The sequence below is a fragment of the Nyctereutes procyonoides genome, unplaced genomic scaffold (genome assembly GCF_905146905.1).
Source record: "Nyctereutes procyonoides isolate TBG_1078 unplaced genomic scaffold, NYPRO_anot_genome, whole genome shotgun sequence".
In the NCBI taxonomy this organism is placed as follows: domain Eukaryota; kingdom Metazoa; phylum Chordata; class Mammalia; order Carnivora; family Canidae; genus Nyctereutes; species Nyctereutes procyonoides.
The window spans coordinates 52,005,007-52,027,086 of record NW_026575126.1 but is presented as its reverse complement, the minus strand read 5'-3'; the positions used below and the strand labels follow the sequence as shown (position 1 = coordinate 52,027,086).

Genomic DNA, 22,080 nt, shown 5'->3' with positions numbered 1-22,080 from the left:
TGTTAAGATTTTCTTTTTTTTTTTTTTTTTAAGATTTTTTTAATTTATTCATGAGAGAGGCAGAGAAATAGGCAGAGGGAGAAGCAGGCTCCATGCAGGGAGCCCGAAGAGGGACTCCATCCTGGAATTCCAGGATCACACCCTGAGCCAAAGGCAGACACTCAACCGCTGAGCCACCCAGGTGTCCCCTGTTAAGATTTGCATAAGACTTGCCCAAAACATTCAAAGTGCTGCATCAGAAAACTACAAGTGGTCCTTGTAGGGACAGGCAGAAAAAAAGAACATAATTAATCCATGCCCTTCCTTTATACCATATAAAGGACCAACCCAAATGATCTGAAACCCCAAAGATTCAAGCAGATAGAACCCTGGGGAATCCTGCTTCTTTCCCATATTCTTAGATGTAAGTGTTCATGTCATAATTATATTGGTATTTAGAAGAAAAGGGAACCAGCCCAGTGGCAATAAGCATCACTATTCCCAGACTGTGGTCTCTAAATGCCATTTCACCAGGATTCCTTGAATAAATGTCTGATTCATGTTCTGGGGCAAGGTAATGAACAAGAAGAGCCTTGAACATCTTGTCCTTCCAGGAGCAGGTGAGCTATCAAAGACTTCTGGGGTCATGTCAAAAGAGCCCAGGAGCTAATCCAAAAGGATTTCCATTAGCAAAGGATGAGACTATTTAAGCATGAACAAATTATTATAATTTTTAAAAATATTTTATTTATTTGAGAGAGAATGAGCATGAGTAGGGAGAGTGGCAGAGTAAGAGGGAGAAGCAAAGTCCCAGCCGATCAGGGAACCCAATTCAGGGCTCGATCCCAGGACCCTGGGACCATGACCCAAGCTGAAGGCAAGATGCCTAGCCAACTGAGCCACCCAGGCACCCCACAAATTATTATAATTGAAAGATGTCAAAGTATACTCAAATCTATGAATTCATAATGATAATTTTAAAATCCTCACTGGCCACATTTGGAGGTTGCTAGATATGACAGGTTGAATAGTATCTCCCTTTTAAAAAGATATGTCCATGTTATCCTACCTAAGTACCTGTGAATATAACCTTGTTTGGAAATGAGATCTTTGCAGACATAATTAGAGATTCTGGAATGAGATCTTTCTGGATGAGGATGAGCCCTAAATTCAATGACAAGTCCCTAGAAGAGAAGGAGAAACAACAAAAAAGAATTTGTGAAGGTGAAGGCAGTGACAGGAGATACGAAGCTACGAGTCAGGAAACAGCTAAGTTAGCCTGTGGCCCCTACAGGAAGCTAGGAGAGGCATGGAACAGATTCTCTCTCAGAGCTTTGGAAGGTACCCTGCTGAAATCTTGATTTTGGACTTCTGGCCTCCAGAACTGACAGAGAATAAATTTCTGTTATTTTAAGCCACCAACTTCGTGATTATTTGCTATGGCAGGCCCTAGGAAACTAATACAGACTGGGATACCAACGCATCCTTTCAAAAAATGGTAAATAAAGGAGAAAAAATCATGTATATACTTTGCCTTTCCTTTATAAATTATATTACAAGGTAATCAAATAGTTGAGCAAAAATTCTTTTTTCATAGAAGAGTCTTAGTTAATCAATGCAGAAGAATTTCTAGGAGTAGAGTACCATGATTTTGTCATCTCTAATGAAATCAGTGGTCTTCTAGGCAATACTCATCAAAGGCTGTAAAATCCATCAGGTGAAAGGCAGATGGGGAGTCTTAGGATGGATGGGTCGGGCTAACAAAGCATGGACTCACTGATTACTTTTAATATCACACAAAAATAGACAACAGGACATTTTATGTCTCAAGGTAATGCTGTAAGAAGTACATAGCATCATCTATGAAGAATTCTGGCTAAAATGCTGAATCTGGGGGCACCTGGGTGACTCAGTGTTGAGCGTCTGTCTTTGGTTCAGGTCGTGATCTTGGGGTCCCAGGATGAAGTCCCACATCAGGCTCTCCTCAGGGAGCTTGTTTCTCCCTCTGCCTATATCTCTGCCTCTCTCTCTGTGTCTCTCATGAATAAATAAAATCTTAAAAAAATAAAACATAAAATCAAATGCTGAATCTGGATTTAATCGGACTTTTAAATATCACCACCAGGGTACAGGAAATAAAAAGAAAAAAGAAACAGGGTAAACACCACCACAAGGTTGCAAATTAGATATACGCAGAATGTAAGAACTAACACAAGACAAATGACCTGGTTTCTTCAACAATAATGGCAAGAGAAGAGAGAAGGGGAAAACAAATGCAGATTAAAAGAAACAAGAGACGTATCAACCAAATGCAGCACGTGGCACTTTCTCAGACCTTGATTTGAACACCCCTACTGTAAAAAGACACTTCATGGGACAATCGGGGATTTTTGACCTTTGATTGCATATGAGAATTGATAGAATTCTTTAGAATTATTACACTTTCTTTTAGGCATGATGATGGTGATATTGTGGTTATGTTTTTTAGAAGTCTGTTTCTCAGGACCCCCAGGTAGCTCAGTGGTTAAGTGTCTGCCTTCAGCTCAGGGCGTGATCTCCGGTCCAGGATGGAGTCCCACATCGGGCTCCCTGTAGGGAGCCTGCTTCTCCCTCTGCCTGTGTCTCTGCCTCTGTGTCTCTCAAGAATAAATAAAATCTTAAAAAAAAAAAGTCTATATTTCTCAGGCACATAGAAGTTTCTACAGATAAAATTATGTAAATTTAGGATTTGCTTTAAAATAATTCAGAGATTTGCAGTGAAGGTTTAGTGTAGATTAAATAAGAGTATACACATGCTGATGGTAGTTGGTGCTGGGTGGTGGGCAGGTATGGATTCATTCAACTATTCTATTTTGGAGTATGTCTGAAAGTTCTCGTTATATAACGTTTAAAAAAAAAGGTGGAAGGAGGATAACAGAGGGACTCCTCACATTAATAATCTGTTCATGGAGCAGTCTGATCATAATCTTCCTTCCTTCTGTGATCTGCCAGTAGAGGTAGGTGATGATTCTAGAAGAGAAGAAAAAAAAGATGACAGATACTTTTGCCAATGTTCTGCAGTCCCCAAATTCCAAAAGGGCGCAAAGAAACTAATATTTGCTTACAAGTGGACTTTGGCCCTACAGTGTCCTTGAAAAGTTGGTCTGAGTGAGTTACAGGTTAAATACATCACAGCAACAGTTCTAGGTTCTGGGTGGCTCAGTGTTAAGTGTCTGCCTTTGGCTCAGGTCATGATCTCAGGGTCCTGGGATTGAGCCCCATGTCAGGCTCTCTACTCACCGGGGAGTCTGCTTCTCCCTCCCCCTCCAACCCTCCTCCATCCTCCCACCCCCACTCATGCTCATGCTCGAGTTCTCTCTCTCTCTCTCTCTCTCTCTCTCAAGTGAGTAAATAAAGATGAAAAAATAAATAAAGAGCAACAGTCCCCAACCTGGCTGCACAGAGAATCAGGTGAAAGATGGAAAAAAGACTCATTTCACAGCCTCTTCTCAGATCCATTGACTGAGTTTCCTGGGGCATAGGGGCCAAACAGTATTTTTAGAAATTACACATGATTTTAATGTGCAGCCAGAGTTTGTGAATCTGGATAGTGCAATTCAAACTTCAACATGACACAAATTTCCTGGGAGTTTTTCAAAATACAGGTTCTGGGATTCTGTAGGTCTGGGGTAGGGTCTAAGATTCTGGATCTCTAGCAAGCTCCCCAGTGAACTGGTAATTTGATGCAACAAGCTGCTAGGAAACCTGAGCATTTTAAAGAGGCAGATAACAACCTAGTCTGGGGAGGGAAGGCATGCCCAGGAGCAAGGACATCCAGGTTGTAGCACGCTGTCACTCACAGACCGTTCAGCCTGGAACTTATCTCTGCAAGTCAGCCCATTGCTGTCTTATCACTTCTACCTGTAAAACTAAGAGGTTGCTCTGTAAGCAACATCTACTGGTTCCACTAATCTGTGCTTTTGAGTTGTATCTCTCTCTGGGAAGAGTTGCTATCTCTAATGCCATCAGGCCTAGGCTTCTTTCTTTCTTTTTTTTAAGATTTTATTTATTTGAGAGAGAGTGAGCGAGCACACATGAGTGGGGAGGGCAGAGGGAGAGGAAGAAGCAGATTCCCTGCCGAGTGGGGAGCCCCTATATCCCAAAGGCAGCTGCTTAACCCACTGAGCCACCCAGGTGCCCCAGGACTAGGCTTCTAAAGAGGGATAGCTATTAGCCAATCAACTATTCATGTAGGAAGATGAATCCAATCTTGGCAGTTCTTTTTTTTCCACAAGAAGTCAGATATTGATCATTTTTATTTGAAAATGGAAGAATGCTATCCTACATACCAACAATGCCCAATCCATTCGAACGTAACCACAATCTCAGGAAGAATCACACATGTGATTTTCCTAAGCATTCTCAAATCCAAAATTTCATTTTGTTTTTATGTTATTTAAGAGGGGACATAACATGTATTACTTTTTCATAAAACAGGCAAAAAAACACACACACACACACACACACACACACAAAAAAGACCTAGGGCAAGATGATAGCAAGTAACTGTTTTAAAAAATTCAAGGGCAAAGTGAAGACCATCCAGAATATTGATTTGTGGCCTTCTGCTTTCCTGGCAAACCTCCCAGAGTCTATTCCCAGGTGAAGTTAATGGCACATTTCTCCCCCAGGTTCTCAAACGTGCTCCACTTACAGCACAATGAGGGTGAGGATGAAAAAGAAATGCACACTTCCAATGAGGTTCTGGTAGATCCAAACAACCCATAGGTAGCTGGGCCTTTTACTCAGGGAGTCAATCCAGCCGTAGATGGAGTGAATGAAGAAGGGTAGACCTCGAAAGGGACCACAGTCAGCTGAAGGTTTCAATCTGATAAAACAAGGGATAGAAAGACATCTCTAGCAGGAGACGCAGGGCATAGCTTTTTTCTAGAATCAAATGGTCCTTTCTGAGCCCTGGACCTGGAGCCAGAAATTCTTGCCTGCTGATACCCTCTCCCTCCTGGCCTCAGCTGCTATGTTTTGTGCTCATGACCTGCACTCCGAGGATCAGCTCCCACACAGGGTTCACATTGGATCTACTGGTCACCAATCCAAAGAGCAGGCAATGAACTCTGCGGCATCCCAGCTTGCAGAAATGAACTGGGTGGTCAGATTATTTTTCTGGGGAAGTCAAACTAGGAAATACAAAGAGGAGACCCTGTGATCTGTGGAAGCTGACGCTGTGGCAATGGTGGCCATGTGTAGCAGTAGGAAATAGCAGAAACTAGAGGGAAACTAGGAACTGGTTAGGAAGAGGGAAAAAAGAGAGATGCAAAGACATCATAAAACAGAGGAGCCTGGCCTGAAGCCACCTGAGTTCCTGATAGTTCTATTTCTGCTTATGTCCTAAAAGTCAACTCCTTTGTTCATTCATTCATTCAATAAAAGTTTATTGCACCTGTACCAGGTGCTGTGCTAGACACCAAGCCCTGGAGATTACATAGGAAAGAGCAGACCTGGATTCCACCCTCTCAGGCTTACATTTTACCAAGAAAGATGGACAACTAATGAGTCACAATTAAATAAAGATTCAAATGAAGGCATTTCTGACCATGAACGATGGAATAAAGAAAAGAAACTGACCTGAGAGAAGGTGGAAGTGACATAGATAAGGATGGTCATGAGGACCACATCTTGAAGATGACCTCTGAGCTGAGAACCAGAGGGTATACAGAAGGCCATCGAGCAAAGTGGGAAGAACATTTCAAACAGAGGACTCCACCCTGTGTTGGGAGAGGCTCATAGGGTCCCAGGTATGGAGCAAGAGCCATGAGGATGAAGGAAGGTGGAGCCGGAGTGGGGTGAAGCTGGAGAGCTAGAAAGGAACCAGCTCAAGCAAGGCATTAAATGTTTATTTAGCTGAAGTTCTGTCCCCATTCTGGGAACAGTACTTTGAGGAAGTGAGGAAGCTGCACCAAGCCACCTGATGGGTGGTAACCAAGCTAAGATCTATTCCCTTCTTTGGCTGTTGTGTCTGCCGATTACCAAGGGAACTTGGGTGCAACAATGTATTAAGCTTATCTTCTCACTTCTCTTGACATGGGGGGTGGGTGGGTTCCCTTCCTGGAGAGATAGCCTGTCCTGGGGCTACCCTATGTCTTTCATATGCAAACCAACTGATCCAAGAGCCCATATCCCACCTTCCGCCTACTCTATCAGGTTCTCACACTCAGGGTCACTATCCCCTGCCCTGTTCACCCGGGGCCAGGTACCAGACAACTCCAGACAGCCCCTATATCTCAAAACCCACTGAAATTGTTCCAACTTGCCAATCCTAAACCTGCCTACTCTGCCTCACCCTTTCCTTCCCATAGAAACCACAACAAAGGCTCTTGCTCACATTTTTCTCCTCACTCCCTCTGCATCCTGACCAACCCTGGGGTTTCCTCACGTGGCCCTCTGTGGTGTGGTATTCCCATTCCCCGCCACCACCTCTACTGGGATCTGAGAATAACAGATCATCTTTTCAACAGCATTTTTATCTTCTGATCTGCTGGCCTCACCCTTGATAATAAAGCCTACATTTTAAAACACTCACCTACTCCATCTCTAACACCTCACCACAAGGCCACTATCTCTCCTACCTCCAGATGGTGATGGCCAGGGTGCACAGGACCCCAGTGAAGGATGGGAAAAACAGCAAGAAGATGAAGAATGTCATCATCTGTGAGGCTCGCCAGGCTTTGCTCGGAGGCTGGAAATTCATCATCAGGCTGATCTGAAGAGAGAGAAGCATCATCTTCCATCTGTGACCAGAGAAGCAGGCCAGATGGACCCCAGCCAGGCACTGGTTTCTTGATAGCCTTCCCAGCACCACCAGTCCCTACCCTGCCACCCCAGTGCAATTCCAATCACCCCTGGGGTCACAGGGGACTGAGAGAAGCTAATTGATTCCAACTTCAGACTGACTCACATTTTTGACGTAAAACATGATGAAAAGAGTAATCATTTGGATAAAGGGCAGCAGAAGACAGAAGAAGGTTCCAATCCTATGAGGGAGAAAGAGTGTCAGAGGTCACAGGGAGACACACAGAGTGGGGAGTGGGGGCAGATATGGACTGTGGAGTGAAGGGAAAGACAGTGTTATGGGCTGAACTGTTTCTCCAAAATCCATATGCTGAAGTCCTAACTCCTAGTACCTCGAAATGTGACTATATTTGGAGATAGGGCCTTTAAAGAGATAATTAAGGTAAAATGAGGTCACTAGGGTGCGCCCAAATGGCATCTGACTAGTGCTTTTATTTTATTTTTTTATTTACTTATGATAGTCACAGAGAGAGAGACAGGCAGAGACACAGGCAGAGGGAGAAGCAGGCTCCATGCACTGGGAGCCCCATGTGGGATTCGATCCCGGGTCTCCAGGATCGTGCCCCGGGCCAAAGACAGGCGCCAAACCGCTGCACCACCCAGGGACCCCTGACTAGTGCTTTTAAAAGAAGAAATCAGGACACAGATACATACAGAGGAATCATGTGAGGACACTGGGAAAAGGTGCCATCTACAGGCCAAGGGCAGAGGTTTCAGAAGAAACCAACCCTACAACACCTTGATCTTGGACCTCAAGCCTCCAGAATTTGAGAAAATAAACTTCTGGGAGCATCTGGGCGGCTCTGTCAGTAAAGCGTCTGACCTCAGCTCAGGTCATGATCCCAGGGTCCTGGGATAGAGCCCCAGGTTCGGCTCCCTGTTCAGCTGGGAGTCTGATTCTCCCTCTCCCTCTGGCCCTCCTCTCTGCTTGTGCTCTCTCTCTCTCTGAAATAAAATTATTTATTCATTCATTCATTCATTCATTCATTCATTCATTCATTTATTTGAAAGACCGAGGGGAGGGGGGCAGAGACACAGGCAGAAGGAGAAGCAGGCTCCATGCAGGGAGCCGGACACCGGTCTTGATCCCCGGTCTCCAGGATCAGGCCCTCGGCTGGAGGTGGCGCTAAACCAATGAGCCACCAGGGCTGCCCAATAAAATCTTTTTAAAAAAGAAGAAAATAAATACGTTTCTGTTGTTTATTAAGCTACCCAGTCTGTGGTACTTCGTTATGGTAGCCCTAACAAACAAATGCTGCAAACCAAGAAAATTCCTACCATACCCAGTAACCTTAGCTGCTCTCTTCCCAGCTTTAGAAAAGATATTTTGCAGAAAGCACCACCCACATACCACCAAATGCCCTTCAGCAAGCCCTAACTGAGGTGTCCCAAATGTGGGACATGTCCCGTTCCTCCCTTCATGGCATCCAGAATGTCTGACACCCTACAGGGACAGTAAAAACTGCATTGAGTTACACATGAGAAGGTCATTCCCCCTCAATTCTCCTTAATGCTCCTGAGTACCAAGAAAAGAAAATCTTACTTTGGTGGGCCTAACATTTGCCAACCTCCCTTTTTTATCTTAAAAGAAAGGTTGGGATGGGCATCTGGGTGGCTCAGTGGTTGAGCGTCTGCCTTTGACTTAGGGCCTAATCCCAAGGTCTAATCAGGTCCCGCATTTGGGTCCCTGCATGGGGCCTGCTTCTCTCTCTGCCTGTGTCTCTGCCTCTCTCTGTGTGTCTCTCATTAATAAATAAATAAAATCTTAAAAAAAAAAGAAAAAGAAAAGAAAGCATGGGAATAAGGTTTAAACTGCGAGCCTTGGCAGACAGCAGCACCCAGCTAGAATTTAATGACTATGATGGGCCTAGCTTTAGTTTTAAAAAAATTGAAATTTTTCTTTAAGTAATCTCTACACCAGAGATAGGGCTTGAACTCACAACCCTGAGATTAAGAGTCAGACCCTCTACTGACTGAGCCAGCCAGGTACCCCCAGTTTGACTTTATTTTTTCAAGTGACTTGCAGATTTTCTCAAATGACACTGCTTTCCATGTATGGCTGTAAAATATAAAGATTCCTTTAAAAATGTATTTAAGAAAAAAAAAGAGGACAAACCATAGAAAAAATAATATTAAGTGAAAACCAGTACTGGTGATATGTAGATATGCCAAAAAATAGGTAGGTTGGTGTGCAGAACACAACTTTGGGAAACACTTACCTCAACTCATTTCTACCATTGTCCATAATCTACACTTCCTTTCTATCATTCTGTTAACTTTTTTTTTTTTTTTTTTTAAAGAGAGAGAGGGGATCCCTGGGTGGCGCAGCGGTTTGGCGCCTGCCTTTGGCCCAGGGCGCGATCCTGGAGACCCAGGATCGAGTCCCACGTCGGGCTCCCGGTGCATGGAGCCTGCTTCTCCCTCTGCCTGTGTCTCTGCCTCTCTCTCTCTCTCTCTCTGTGACTGTCATAAATTTAAAAAAAAATTAAAAAAAAAAGAGAGAGAGAGAGTGAGCAGCAGAGGAGCAGAGAGAGAATCCCAAGCAGGGATTGACCATCCAATGGTCAATAGTGTGAGGGCTTGATCTCTAGGGTTCAAAAACCTGGCCAAAGTAAGCACCCAGTAAATGAAGATATGCCATTATTATCACATCAGCTGATTTATGCACATCATTTATTTAAAAAATTGAGAGTGCTCAATATGCACCATATGATCCAACAATTCCACTTCCGGGTATATATCCAAAAAAAAACTGGGGCAGCCCAGGAGACTCAGCGGTTTAGCGCCGCCTTCAGCCCAGGGCCAGATTCTGGAGACCTGGGATCGAGTCCCATGTCGGGCTCCCTGCATGGAGCCTGCTTCTCCCTCTGCCTGTGTCTCTGCCTCTGTCTCTCACGAATAAATAAATGAATAAAATCTTTAAAAAAAAAAAACTGAAAGCAGTCAGGTCTCAAAGAGATATTTGCATACTCATAATCAGAGCAGCATTATTCACGGTAACCAAGAGGTAGAAGTAACCCAGAGGTCCCCTCATGGATGAATGGATAAACAAAATATGGTATAGCCATACAATGGACTATTTAGTCTTATAAAGGAAGGAAGTACTGGTGTACACCACAATATGTAGAGCCTGAAGAACATTATGCTAAGGGAAATGAGACAGTCACAAAAAGATAATTTCTGTATGATTCCACTAACATAAAGTATCTAAACTGTCAAACTGATAGAGAAAATAGAGTGCTGCTTGCCAGGGGCTGGGGAAGGAGGAACTGCTGAGTTCTTGTCATGGCTACAGAGTTTCAGCTTGGCAAGATAAAAAGAGTCTGGAGATCTGTCGCACAGCTATGTGAATATACTCAACACTTAACAATACATTTAGAAATGCTTAAGATGATATTATACTATGCATTTTCCTACCACAGTTTTTAAAAAGTGCTCAGGGCACCTGGGTGGCTTGGTGGGTTAAATGTCTGCCTTCGGCTCAGGTCATGATCCTGGAGTCCCAGGATGGAGCCCCATGGGGACATTTAACCCACCAAGCCATCCAGGCAACCTGGGGGCTCCATGCTCAGCAGGGAAGGCTGCTTCTCCCCCTCCTTTCGCTCCTCCCCTATTCATGCTCATTCCCCCCACTCTCTGTCTCTTAAATAAATAAATAAATAAATAAATAAATAAATAAATAAATATCTTTAAAATAAATTAAAATAGAAAGTGAGCATCAGGGTAACAGTAGCCACAATATCCCCACTTACAAAATATATCTGAGTCAGTGTGAAGATTTTCAAAACTTACCACACCAGAGTTTGTGCATAGATCAGTTCCAGGACATTCCTGGCGATGTCAAACTCCTGTAAGCCAAGGCTTGTTATAAACTGCATCCCAATGAGTCTGTGAAAACATCACTGAGGTTAGTACCCAAATCATCAACTCTCTCCTTCAAAAGATTTCCTGCAATCAACAAAGTAGAGCCTCACCAGTTTGGAATAAAGTCATAAGTTCCCTTGCAAGTGTTTGGAAAAATTCCAAGTATAAGCATATTTTCAAAGAAATAATTGATGGAATTAAGGGGAAATGGAATTAATACAATGCATTCAAATAGAGGTACTGCTGAAGTGGTTTAAAAAATTGTAGATGGGTGCCTAGGTAATTTAGGCTAAGCATCTGATTCTTGATCTCAGTTCAGGTCATTATCTCAGGGTAATGAGATCCAGCCCCACGTCAGGCTCTGGGCTGGGCATGAAGCCTGTTTAAGATTCTCTCTCCCTTTCTCTCTGCAACATCCCCTGTCTAAAAAATAAATAAATAAAAATAAAAAATAAAAATTCTAGAGGACATTATTTAACTTATCCCACCTGCTATTTAAATAGATACTAGTTATAATAATAGATATTATTTAAAGGAGATAATTATTAAAATTATCCTACCTATTTATCTCATTTATATCACTTGTTTGCTTGTTCAACCTTTTTCTCAGGGATCAGATAAATTTAGCACCTCCCAACTCAAGTAAGCTGAACATTTTTCCATTTTTGGTTATTGTTACTGGATTAATAGTGCTTTCCCATTTTCTAAACCCACAAGAGGAAGCCAAGGTCTCCATTTATTCTGAGGAAACTTGAGACCCCTTTGATTTCTTCATATAGAGAGGGTGCAAAACACACACACACACACACACACACATACACACAAAATGCCATCAAAAAGCCCAAAACAGAACAAAACAACCTCCTCATCTTTATGTCCAGACCCTAGACAGAGGCTGTAATAAAAGTGTGTTTGGGCAGACTGAATGAGGGGGTTGGGCATGCAACCTACCCATTGAGGAAAGAATTTTTGTGTTATGCCATATCATCACAGGAGCAGCTTGTAGAAACATGTAAGTGTCCATGAGGAATGAGATGCTCCGCATATTATTGACAAATAAATGAATCAGTGAAAAAGGTCTATACATGGGCCAGTAATAACATTGCCTCAATTCTGTATACCTGGTGTCTAAAATAATAATTAGCACATTAATCAAATTCAATTAAATGAATCATGACATAAATCTAATGTAATGTCAGGGAAAGATGCCACAGCAGAGTGTTAAGATTAATAAGAGCAAACACGGGGCACCTGGGTGGCTCAGTTCGTGATCCCTGCAGGAAGCCTGCTGTGGAACATGATTCCAGGACCCTGGGATCACAACCTGAGCCAAAGGCAGATGCTCAACCACTGAGCCACCCAGATGCCACACTTTTTTTTTTTCAAGAGAAGGTTGGAAAGGGCCAGCTGAACCAAATGAACTTGGACAATAAGACTGTTGGATAAAAGTGAATTTTCGGTTAATTCAAGAAGAAAGGAGTGTCCCAAAGAACAAGAGGCAGACTTGTAACAGTGCACGCCAAAGTATATAAGGGACACTTACATAGTCAGTACATACCCATACTTCCTACTCAGGCAAGACTATGACTCTGGTTCCAACATCAGGTATTAATTACTAAAGGCTGACAAATATTTACCTCCTCAGGAACTCGCCCAGGAAGGAATCAGCTAAAGAGAACACAAAATCCATCAGAAGAAGTCGGTAGATTTCCTGGCCAATGAGGGTTTCCCAACACTGAAAGGCAAATAAGAGTCAGGAGATGGAAGGGGCTATTGCTTCCTGCTCAATTCCCCTCTGTTCCTGGCATCCTGCACTCATTAGGACATGGCTGGTGGCTCAGTTTGACAGAGTCCTTGTGTACCCAGAAAAGCAGACCTACTCTGGGCAGAGATGCACCATTAATTTGTTGAGTTTGTTTTCAAGGGTGTTTACTCCCTTTCTGTGCCCCTTCCTCCCCCCACCCCAGTAAGTCTTGCCCCCCACATGTACCTCAAACTTTCTCTTGTCATTATCTCTCCTCTTTCTTCTTTTTTTTTTTTTATTAAGACTTTATTTATTAGAGAGAGCGTGCACGAGCAGGGGGACGAGCAAAGGGAAAGGGAAAAGCAGAATCCCCATGCAGCTGGGAGCCTAAAATGGGGCTCTATCCCGGGCCCCCAGGATCATGATCTGAGCCGAAGGCAGACACTTAACGAACTGAGCCACCCAGGTGCCTTTCCCTATCTCTCCTCTTAAAACTTTTCATCCCTGTCCTATGCTTCTGGATCCAATTTCTCAGCTAGCCATCACTGACGATAATGCCTTCAGTCTTTTTTTCTTTTTAATATTTTATTCATTTATCCATGAGAGACACAGAAAGAGAGGCAGAGACACAGGCAGAGGGAGAAGCAGGCTCCATGCAGGGAGCCCGATGTGGAACTCGATCCCAGGACCCCGGGATCATGCCCTGAGCCGAAGGCAGATGCTGAACTGCTGAGCCACCCAGGCGTCCCCTTCAGTCTTTTTATTAACCTTATGAAAATCCATTAATAACTGCTTGACTAAGAAAGAGGCCTAGGGGTTTAGCAGGCTAGCACAAATTGGAAGGCTGAATTAGTTCATGAAACTGGTGGTCAATTACCTCTGCCGGAAGTCAGTGCTAATAGCTGATGACTGGGAGCTTTTAAATTTGACCGAAACAAGTAGAGGGAGGTTTGGGGTGCACAGCCCAAGGATGAATGGATGGAGGGAGCAAGGGGAGGAAGGAGGTATGGAGGGATAGTGGGAGGGATGGATGGATGAAGGGATGAATAGATAAATACATGGATGGATGGAAGAATAATATGATATTTAAGATTATGAGTAAAAACTCTGAGAAACTAGAGAAATTCACTTTCTCCCTGGTGGTCAAAGGATAAGAAACCAAACTCAAGGCAAAATAGCATAGAAATCTCACCTCTTCACCAGCCTGGGCCACAATGTTGAGCCAATAGTAACAAAGGATTCCAATGATTGATATTTTCAGAAAGATGTTTCTAAATAACAGAAGAGAAAACAACTATCATTACCTTCCATGATAGTCATTAGTACTGAATATTTCCTTTTGGTCACATGTTAGGACTGAAATTCCTGCTCCCCTGTAGTTTGAGTGGAGCCATAGGGCTAGTTCTGGCAAATGAGTTGTGAGAAGTGATGTGTGTCACTTTGTGTCCCTTCTAGCCTGGAGCATTTAAGTGCCGGTGACACTCTCCAGAACTCACTATCTTCCCTCTGGAATGGATATCAGCAAAATTCCAGATGGTTGCTGCTCTCAGCCTGGATCCCTGCATGAATGACATGACCAATACTCCCCGCCATCCACAAAGGACATATAATATTGACCAAGAAATAAATCTTTGGGTTCTAAGCCATTGAAACTAAGGAGAGAGAGGATGTTTTTTACTGCAGCGTAACCCAATTTATATCAACTTCTATACCATCTTTTGGTGCATCTCCAAACTATCTGACTTCACTTCTCGTTGTAATAATAGTAAATGTACATACTATTCACTGGGGGCTGACCATGGACAGTACACTGTGCTAAGAACTTCACTGAATCATCTTAATCTTTATAACTTAATACTAAACATTCTACAACTCTGAATATTTACAACTCTATCACCAGGTAGAGAGTGTTTTATATCCCTCAGAGGTGAAACAATTTGTCCAAGGTCACACAGCTTGCCAGGGGCATGACAAAGATAAAAACTGAGGACCATCTGCTCTCATAGCCTGAGCTCTTAAACCCAGTTACTTTGCCTAAATCAACACCTGCTGGTTTTAATGAGGTCTCAGCCCTGGTGTACCAAGAACTGTGTGCCACTAAACCAGTGGTTTTCGAGGTGTGTCTTCCAACCCATTTAGCATTACTGCCCTCTGTATACTTGCTAGAAAGCCAAATTTTCAAGCCCCACCCCAGATCTACTGAACCCAAAGCTTTGGAAACGGGGCCAAACAATCCCTTCAGGTAATTCCAGTGCATGCTGAAGGTTGAAAACCATTGTGTTAGACTCAGCTCCATGAAGGAAGGGAAATGGATATGTCTTTTTCAATGCCAGATCCCCAATCTCTTCCCAGTACCTAGCTTGCAGTAGACCCTCAATATCTATTGGATGAACATGTACCTTTATTGCAGGGGAGCTCCAGGTTAAACTTGAAAACACACTCATCTAAGCTGAGAAAAGCTCATCTTAGTATATGTGCTCCTGAAGCAAGCATGAGGAAAGCTCATCTTAGATTGAAAAGAATTGTATATTCCTGAGCTTTCTCATTTTCTTTTCATGCAGAGAAGATATTTGAATATGTTGTGAAGCAGTACAAATGGCTGGTGTATATGAAAAGGCAACTAACCTCTTTAATGATCAGAAAAAACACAATAGCAAAGTGATTGGTTCCAAATGGCCCACTGAGCACACATGTCTACCATCACTCCATCCAAATTCCCCAAATGAGATGGGAGAGCTGGTCAGCAGTCAGACTGCAGAGGCCATGGAAGGCAAAGGCTCCAGAACTGATCTATGCAAACTCAATTTGCATTGTACAGACCTATTATTATAAACACCACCATAACCAGGAACTGGTCAGAGAAAAGGCCAGGAAAAAAGGACAAAATTTGGGTACTTTTATGCTTTGTTTACCAAAACCCTGGGGCCACCTCTAGCACAAAAAGGCACACCCTCCCAGCCAATGAATTGCCAAAAGCACTCCCTCTACCTCCCCATGGGTGGGGAATTTCAAAAATGCACCTGTTTCTCCCAGCTGAGGCATGGCTACCAGGGCTCATAGCTTGACTAATGGGAATGGTGAATAAAGTTCAGTCCCCACACAACCCCTCAGCCAGGAACTTTTCTGCAGTATACAACATGCACGACTGTACATCTCATAATGGAGAGCTATGTTAATCCTCAGGCTGATAGCAATCGGGAAAGTAAGCCATAACTTTGAGCAAAAGGCAGATGGATTTAACGGTATTTTCTGAGTGCTTTTTGGATTCTATGGCTATTAACACACACCAAACACACTTTCTTCTTGGAATTCTTTCTAGAAAACAGAATGTTGGTACTTGAGCATGACCTGTTCTAGCTCCCACCTTACTTCCCTCCATGGAAACAGAGGCTGTCATTGGATGGGGCACACCTACCGGATCAGGAGGGTATAGACTTCGTGCCGGGGCATCTCATACCGCTCCACCAGCCTGAACAGGGAATAGAGGCGTGGCACAGCCAGGTTGATGCAGGACACAATGAAAGGCAATAACAGCACCGCCCCAGGGTCCTTGTGGTTCTTCAGGAACTGCAGGGGATGGAGGCAAAGAGCTGAGATGCCCAGTGTGCACTTAACTCCTTCCTGCCTCCCACAGAAGACTGCCCATGATGGGGAACCCTCAGGGGTAGCTCCTCTGGCGTACTTACCCCAAGCCAAGCATCACCCACAAGATGGCACACGATCCTCACTAAAGCCCAGCAGGTGGGTATGAATAGACTTATCTGACTGGCAAACTGAGGATCAGAGAGGGGAAAAATCTTGCCCAAGGTCACCAACCAAGAAGTGGCAGATTTGTACTGGGTCTATGTGCCTCAAGGGCCTGAACTCAAACAGTCATTCTGTGACTTTACCACCCTCGACAAGAGGTCTGGGGCGATGAGGATGTGCCCCTGGCTGTTGGAGCAAAAACTTCCATCTGCTGAAGCTACAGCACAAGGATAAACTTGAAAACACACTCATCTAAGCTGAGAAAAGCTCATCCTAGTATATGTGCTCCCAAAGCGAGCATGATAGAATGCTCCATCTATCACGATTGATCACAGGAGAATGTTTCCTCCCCTCTTCTGTGTGGCCCTGTTCATCTTCAGCAGTCTTCACTGTCCTTGGGTGCTGAATTAGGGGAAAGCAGAGCCCCTGCCAGCCCATGCCGGACCTTTGTCCTCTTCAGTTCAGACTGAGGTCTAAGGTGCCCCTCTGCCAGGCATCCTTGGAGTAAAGGATTCCAGTGGATTTTTCCTCGGTCTTCCACTATCCCTATCCCTTCCTTGCCTCCCCGCTCCCAAGGCCTGACTCTGCCTCTCTACCTCTGGATGGTTTTGAAAGTCCCGCTTGCACTCTGGGCAGTATTTTTGTGGCCAGGGTAAGGTGGATTCAAATGCTGCCCCCTCACCATGCTTATAAGCTGCAAGGTCTGGAGCCAGAAGCATAGCTTCTTAGAGCCTCTTTCCCTGTCCATATAATAAGGGGATTACGGCCATAACCCATAGAGCCATCTCAAGAATTAAATGAGACCAGAGGCGCCTAACTGGCTCAGTTGGTTAAGCATCCAACTCTTGATTTCAGCTCAGGACATGATCTCAGGGTCCTGGCATAGAACCCTGCATCTGCGTCGGGCTCCATGCTCAGAGGGGAGTCTGCTTAAGATTCTCTCTCCCTCTCCCTCTGCCCTTCCCTCCTCTCTCCCTTTCTCTCTCTCCCTCTCTTTATCTCTAACATAAATAAATATTTTTTAAAAAATTAAATGAGACCAAATAAGGCAAGGTATGGCCCCTAAATAACACAGGTAGGGCATCATTCATAGGAAACTGTAGATGCCAAGGAGTATGACCCCTGGAGTTGTACAAAGGGTTATTCCTGCCTGGCACAGAGCAGGTGTTCAAACAATAGGAATGATTCAACCTCTGCCTCCTCACCTCCTTCACTGCCCTCCTTCCCTTCAGGTGGGTGTAGAGAAAAGGTTCCAGGTAAAGAAGAAACTCAGAAGTCTTCTTTATATGCCTATAGCTCCCTGGTCACAGTATCCATCCTAGGTAGCATTGCCAAGCCCTTCAGCATTGAGACTTCATTTCCCCTCTTTCAGGGCACACCTTCATCTGGTTAATGGAAAACCCTTAGGCTTATATAATCCTACATCCATTTTCTTGCCGGCTTCTCCTTTACTTATTCACTGCTTTGGATGAGCACCTACTATGTACGAGCTATTGGGCCTGGAGTCCGGCTACCATCTTTTGAAGACAGTTGTATAAACAGGAATTTTCAATACCACACATGACAAGGGCATGGAGAAAGCCTGCAGAGTTAGGAACACCCAACTCAGTCTAGTGAGGGTGGTGGTGGTGAGGAAATGACACCATGTTGAAATCTAGAAGAGGAGGAGTTTTCCAGATAAGGGAATTAGGGGAGGTGGGGTGGAGAATGAACTGCATGTTTCCCACCTAAAGATGAGGAAAGGCATGGTGTGTTCAGGGAACTATGGATGTAGCATTTAGTGTTGCTGGTGTGTAGGATATGGGTAGTTGTGGGGTGTTGAGTCTAGAGATATGGACAGGGATCAGATCATAGAAGATCTGTCAGTCATGCCATGGAAGATAGATTTTATATGGAGGGTAATAGGAAGCCATTAAAGAAGGTGACATAATCAGACCACCTTGTACCATAATTCTAGAGATCAACAAACTGGCTACAATTAGCCCCATTTTCCAAGGGATTTGAAAGCTGAAATAAAAAAAAAAAAGACTTTGCCCAGACCACCCAGCTAATTAGTCTCAGAGTCCATATCATTAGGAAAAAAAGAGAAAAGAGCTAACATTCCTTCATTACGCATAGTACTGGACACCAAGTAGATTCTTCACATAACTTTTCTCCAGGCCTGACCACACACCTACAAAGTCAGGATCATTCCTGTTTTGCAAGGAAGAATATGGGGCTCAGGGCTCAGAAAGGTTAAATCATTCACCAAAGTCCATCATATCACAAGACTTACTGAGTATCTACTCAGTGCCGGGGCAGTAGGAGGCATTAGGGATGTAATAATGAAAGAAGAAACCAAAATTTAATCCCAGGTCTGTGGTCCAAGTGCCCACCTCTCCACTAGTCCCAAGCTTCTTGCTCTAAGGTGTGCACGCACATGACCAGGGGACACTCTTAAGATGGATTTGGACTCCATGGGCCAATGGAGGGCCCCAAGATTCTGCATTTTGTTCATAAGCTTCCAGTTGATGCCAGTGCTGCTGGCCAGAGAGTCTGGTTTGAGTAGCAGCTCTACACTGCTCTCCCCTCCAGGATCTCATCCCTTCTTCTGGTTCTGTGCTATGGACCCTGGGGCTCCTGCCCCTGTGGTTACCTCTGAGTTGTTCTCAGCCAGGTAATAAACAGCTACACAACAGGCAACAGCCACTCCAGTAGACACAACCCAGGCTGCCAGGTGGGCAGACAAGCGGATCAGCTGCTGATTGAACGTTAACTTGACATTCTCCTGAAGGATTTCTGACAAGTTTTCCTACAAACACAAGAAAGACAAGTTGGTGCACAGTACCCTCTCCACTGAGCAAAGACTCTTCAAGTGAATGTTTGCCCCTTCAAGCCACAAACCCATCCCAGACCCACAGAAGAAAGGGGAAAGTTCATGTCATATGTGGATTATGAGAGACTCATGGGAAAATCTCCAGTGGATCAAGAACCCCCATCACTGCAACAAACACGTTTTCCAGATGGGTGTTTGTTTGAATAGATGGGACCAAGAGGTTGGGACTGTGTTCTTCAGGAAAGCACTTTGAGGTCAAGATACTCTTTTTTGAAGAATAAGGCTGGGTATCTACACAAAGGAAGTTAATATCTTCAAACCTCTTGTCGAAGCCCCTTTGCTTATAAATTTTGCTTGTTCTTTTTTTTCTACAGATTTTATTTATTTATTTGAGAGAGAGAGAGAGAGAGAGAACAGAGGGAGAGTGAGAGGGAGAAGCAGACTCCCTGCTCATTGGAGAGCCAAATGCATGCAGCTCAATCCCAAGACCCTGAGATCATGACCTGAGTCATGGGTTTGAGTCTGGGTTTGGTTTTTCTATTTATGGGTTTGTTTGGGTTTTTTTTACCTCTTTCTTTTTAATAAGTTTTTTTTTTCCTACAGACCTGGGCATTATGAACATTTTCAGCTGGTATTGTTGTGACAACATTCCTATGCATTGCAGGATGTTGAACAATATCCCCAGCCTCCACCCACTACACACTAGTAGCACCCGCCCCCTAACTGAAACAATCAAAAAAGTCTCCAGATATTTCCATATATCCCCCAAGGGGCAAAATTGTCCTGAGTTGAAAATCACTAGAAAAAATGTTAAACTTTAAACTGGAAGGTCAAGAAGCATTTACATTTAACATTTTGATATAAATCACTAAACTGCCCTCCAGTAAGCTGGTACCAATTACAGAGCCACTGTATTGTGTGAAAATGTTCATTTCCCTAAACTGTCACCAGCACTAGGCATTATGAATATTTTTAGGTGTTTTTGGTTTTGTCTGGTTCTTTTTCTTTTTTTTCTTTTTTCTTTTGGTGGGAGGGGGCAAGCTCATGAGCCATTAAAAAAAAATCATTATTACTTAAAGAAAAGTTACAGGGGTGCCTGGGTGGCTCAGCAGTTGAGCATCTGCCTTCAGCTCAGGGCGTGATCCCAGGGTCCAGGATTGAGTCCCACATCGGGCTCCTTGCGGGGAGCCTGCTTCTCCCTCTGCTTGTGTCTCTCATGAATAAATAACTAAAATCTTAAAAAAAAAGAAAAGAAAGAAAAGAAAAGAAAAGAAAAGGTTACAGACATACAGAAGGAACTTGGCTGTGGGAAGCTGCTATATAAACCAAGCTTGCCTTACCCTTATTTCAGTGCTAAGATTCTTCTGTCTCAACTTGACAGCTGTTTCATTAGTTACCGTGAAGTCCCAGCAGAAAATAAGTTTAGCGATCCCTCTGGAGTAAATGTGGGGGTTAATGAAGTTGTTTCGGAAATACCTGGCCATGCTGTGGAAGGCAGAAACCAAAATACTCAAGGGTTATTGGAATAGGCATCGGGGAGTGCAGAAATTAAACAAAAGAAAGTCCTATCATTAACAGTGAAAGGTAGTATGAAGAGCTAACATTGGGTTCTACTGGAACAATGCAATCACCAACATAATGGTTAGGAGCACTGGCTTCAAGACCTGACAGGCTTGGCTTATAATCATGGATCACCACCCAGGGGATAGTGGTTGTTTTAATTGCTATGAGCCTCAGTTTCCACATCTACATAATGGGGATAATAGTACCCACTCACAGAGCTTCTATGAGAATTGTATGAGTTTCCACTTGCTGCTGCACCAAATTGCCCCAAACTTAGTGGCTTAAAACAACACACTTTTATCCTCTTACTGGAAGTCAGAAGTCAGAAAATCATTCTAAATCCAAGGTGTTGGTAAAGCTGTGTTCCTTCTGGATACTTTAGGGGAAGATCTGTTCCCCTGCGTTTTCCAGCTTCTAGAGGCTCCCTGCATTCCTTGGCTTATGGCCCTCTTTCATCTTCAAAGCCAGGAGAGGAGCATCTTCTGTCCTCTCTGACTTTGACCTTTCTGTGAGATGGGAGCACTTAGAAGGACCCCTTATGATTAACTGGCCCATTTAAAAATCCTTAATTTAGTCACATCTGCAAAGTCTCCTCTGCCAGGTAAGGTAACATATTCATGGGTTCTGGGGATTAGGACATGATATCTTTGGGAGACAGGAGCAGTGGGAACTGGTCAGCCAACCATGAAAGGCAATGTAGCAGTTAGAACAGTAAGCACTTTATAAAGGCAGATGCTATTCTCATGGCAATGTCAGCAGGATTCAGTGAAATCAGCCCAGGATGCACTTAGCACTGAGCCTGGTAATGTAAAAAATGCTGAGTAAAATAGACATTACCTCTTCAAAATTTGAGACCACTGACTTAACAGCAGTTTAAGAAACACTTCCTCATTAAAACGAATTAAGACAAAATGAAATCTCATTTATTTTGAATTACTATGCTGGCAGTGAGGTTGTTACGGGCAGAATTGTATACCTAAAAGTTCGTATGTTGATGTCCTAACTCAGTATCTCAGAAAGGGACTGTCTTTGGAAATAGGGTCTGGGGATCCCTGGGTGGCGCAGCAGTTTAGCGCCTGCCTTTGGCCCAGGGCGCGATCCTGGAGACCTAGGATCGAATCCCACGTCGGGCTCCCAGTGCATGGAGCCTGCTTCTCCCTCTACCTGTGTCTCTGCCTCTCTCTCTCTCTCTGTGTGACTATCATAAATAAATAAAAATTAAAAAAAAAAAACTAAAAAACAAGCATTTAAAAAAAAAGGAAATAGGGTCTTTACAGAGGTAATTATGTCAAAATGAGGTCATCAATGTGGGCCCTTGTCCAATATGACTGGTGTCCTATAAGAAGAGGAGATTAAGACTCAGACATAAATTGAGGGAAGACTGTGTGAGGCCACAGTGAGAAGGCGGCTCTCTATAAATCAAGGACAGAGACCTTGGAAGAAACCAACATGCCAACACCTTGATCTTAGACTTCTAGCCTGCAGAACTTGAGAAAACACATTTCTGTTGTTTAAGCCATGC

The 22,080-nt window shown here is 43.7% G+C and overlaps 1 protein-coding gene across 1 annotated transcript in view; it reads right to left on the bottom strand.

Moving 5' to 3' along the window:
* Positions 1-22,080, bottom strand: part of TMC5 (transmembrane channel like 5) — a 44,750-nt gene that overhangs the window by 6,107 nt on the left and 16,563 nt on the right. The window contains exons 8-17 of the mRNA XM_055340097.1: positions 20,336-20,480; positions 18,816-18,971; positions 15,849-16,000; positions 13,626-13,704; positions 12,327-12,424; positions 10,618-10,713; positions 6,932-7,007; positions 6,603-6,736; positions 4,673-4,846; positions 2,910-2,988 (exon numbers count right to left, since the gene is read on the bottom strand). Of these exons, the coding sequence (XP_055196072.1) occupies positions 2,910-2,988; positions 4,673-4,846; positions 6,603-6,736; positions 6,932-7,007; positions 10,618-10,713; positions 12,327-12,424; positions 13,626-13,704; positions 15,849-16,000; positions 18,816-18,971; positions 20,336-20,480 (1,189 nt within the window). The remainder of the gene's footprint in view (positions 1-2,909; positions 2,989-4,672; positions 4,847-6,602; positions 6,737-6,931; positions 7,008-10,617; positions 10,714-12,326; positions 12,425-13,625; positions 13,705-15,848; positions 16,001-18,815; positions 18,972-20,335; positions 20,481-22,080) is intronic.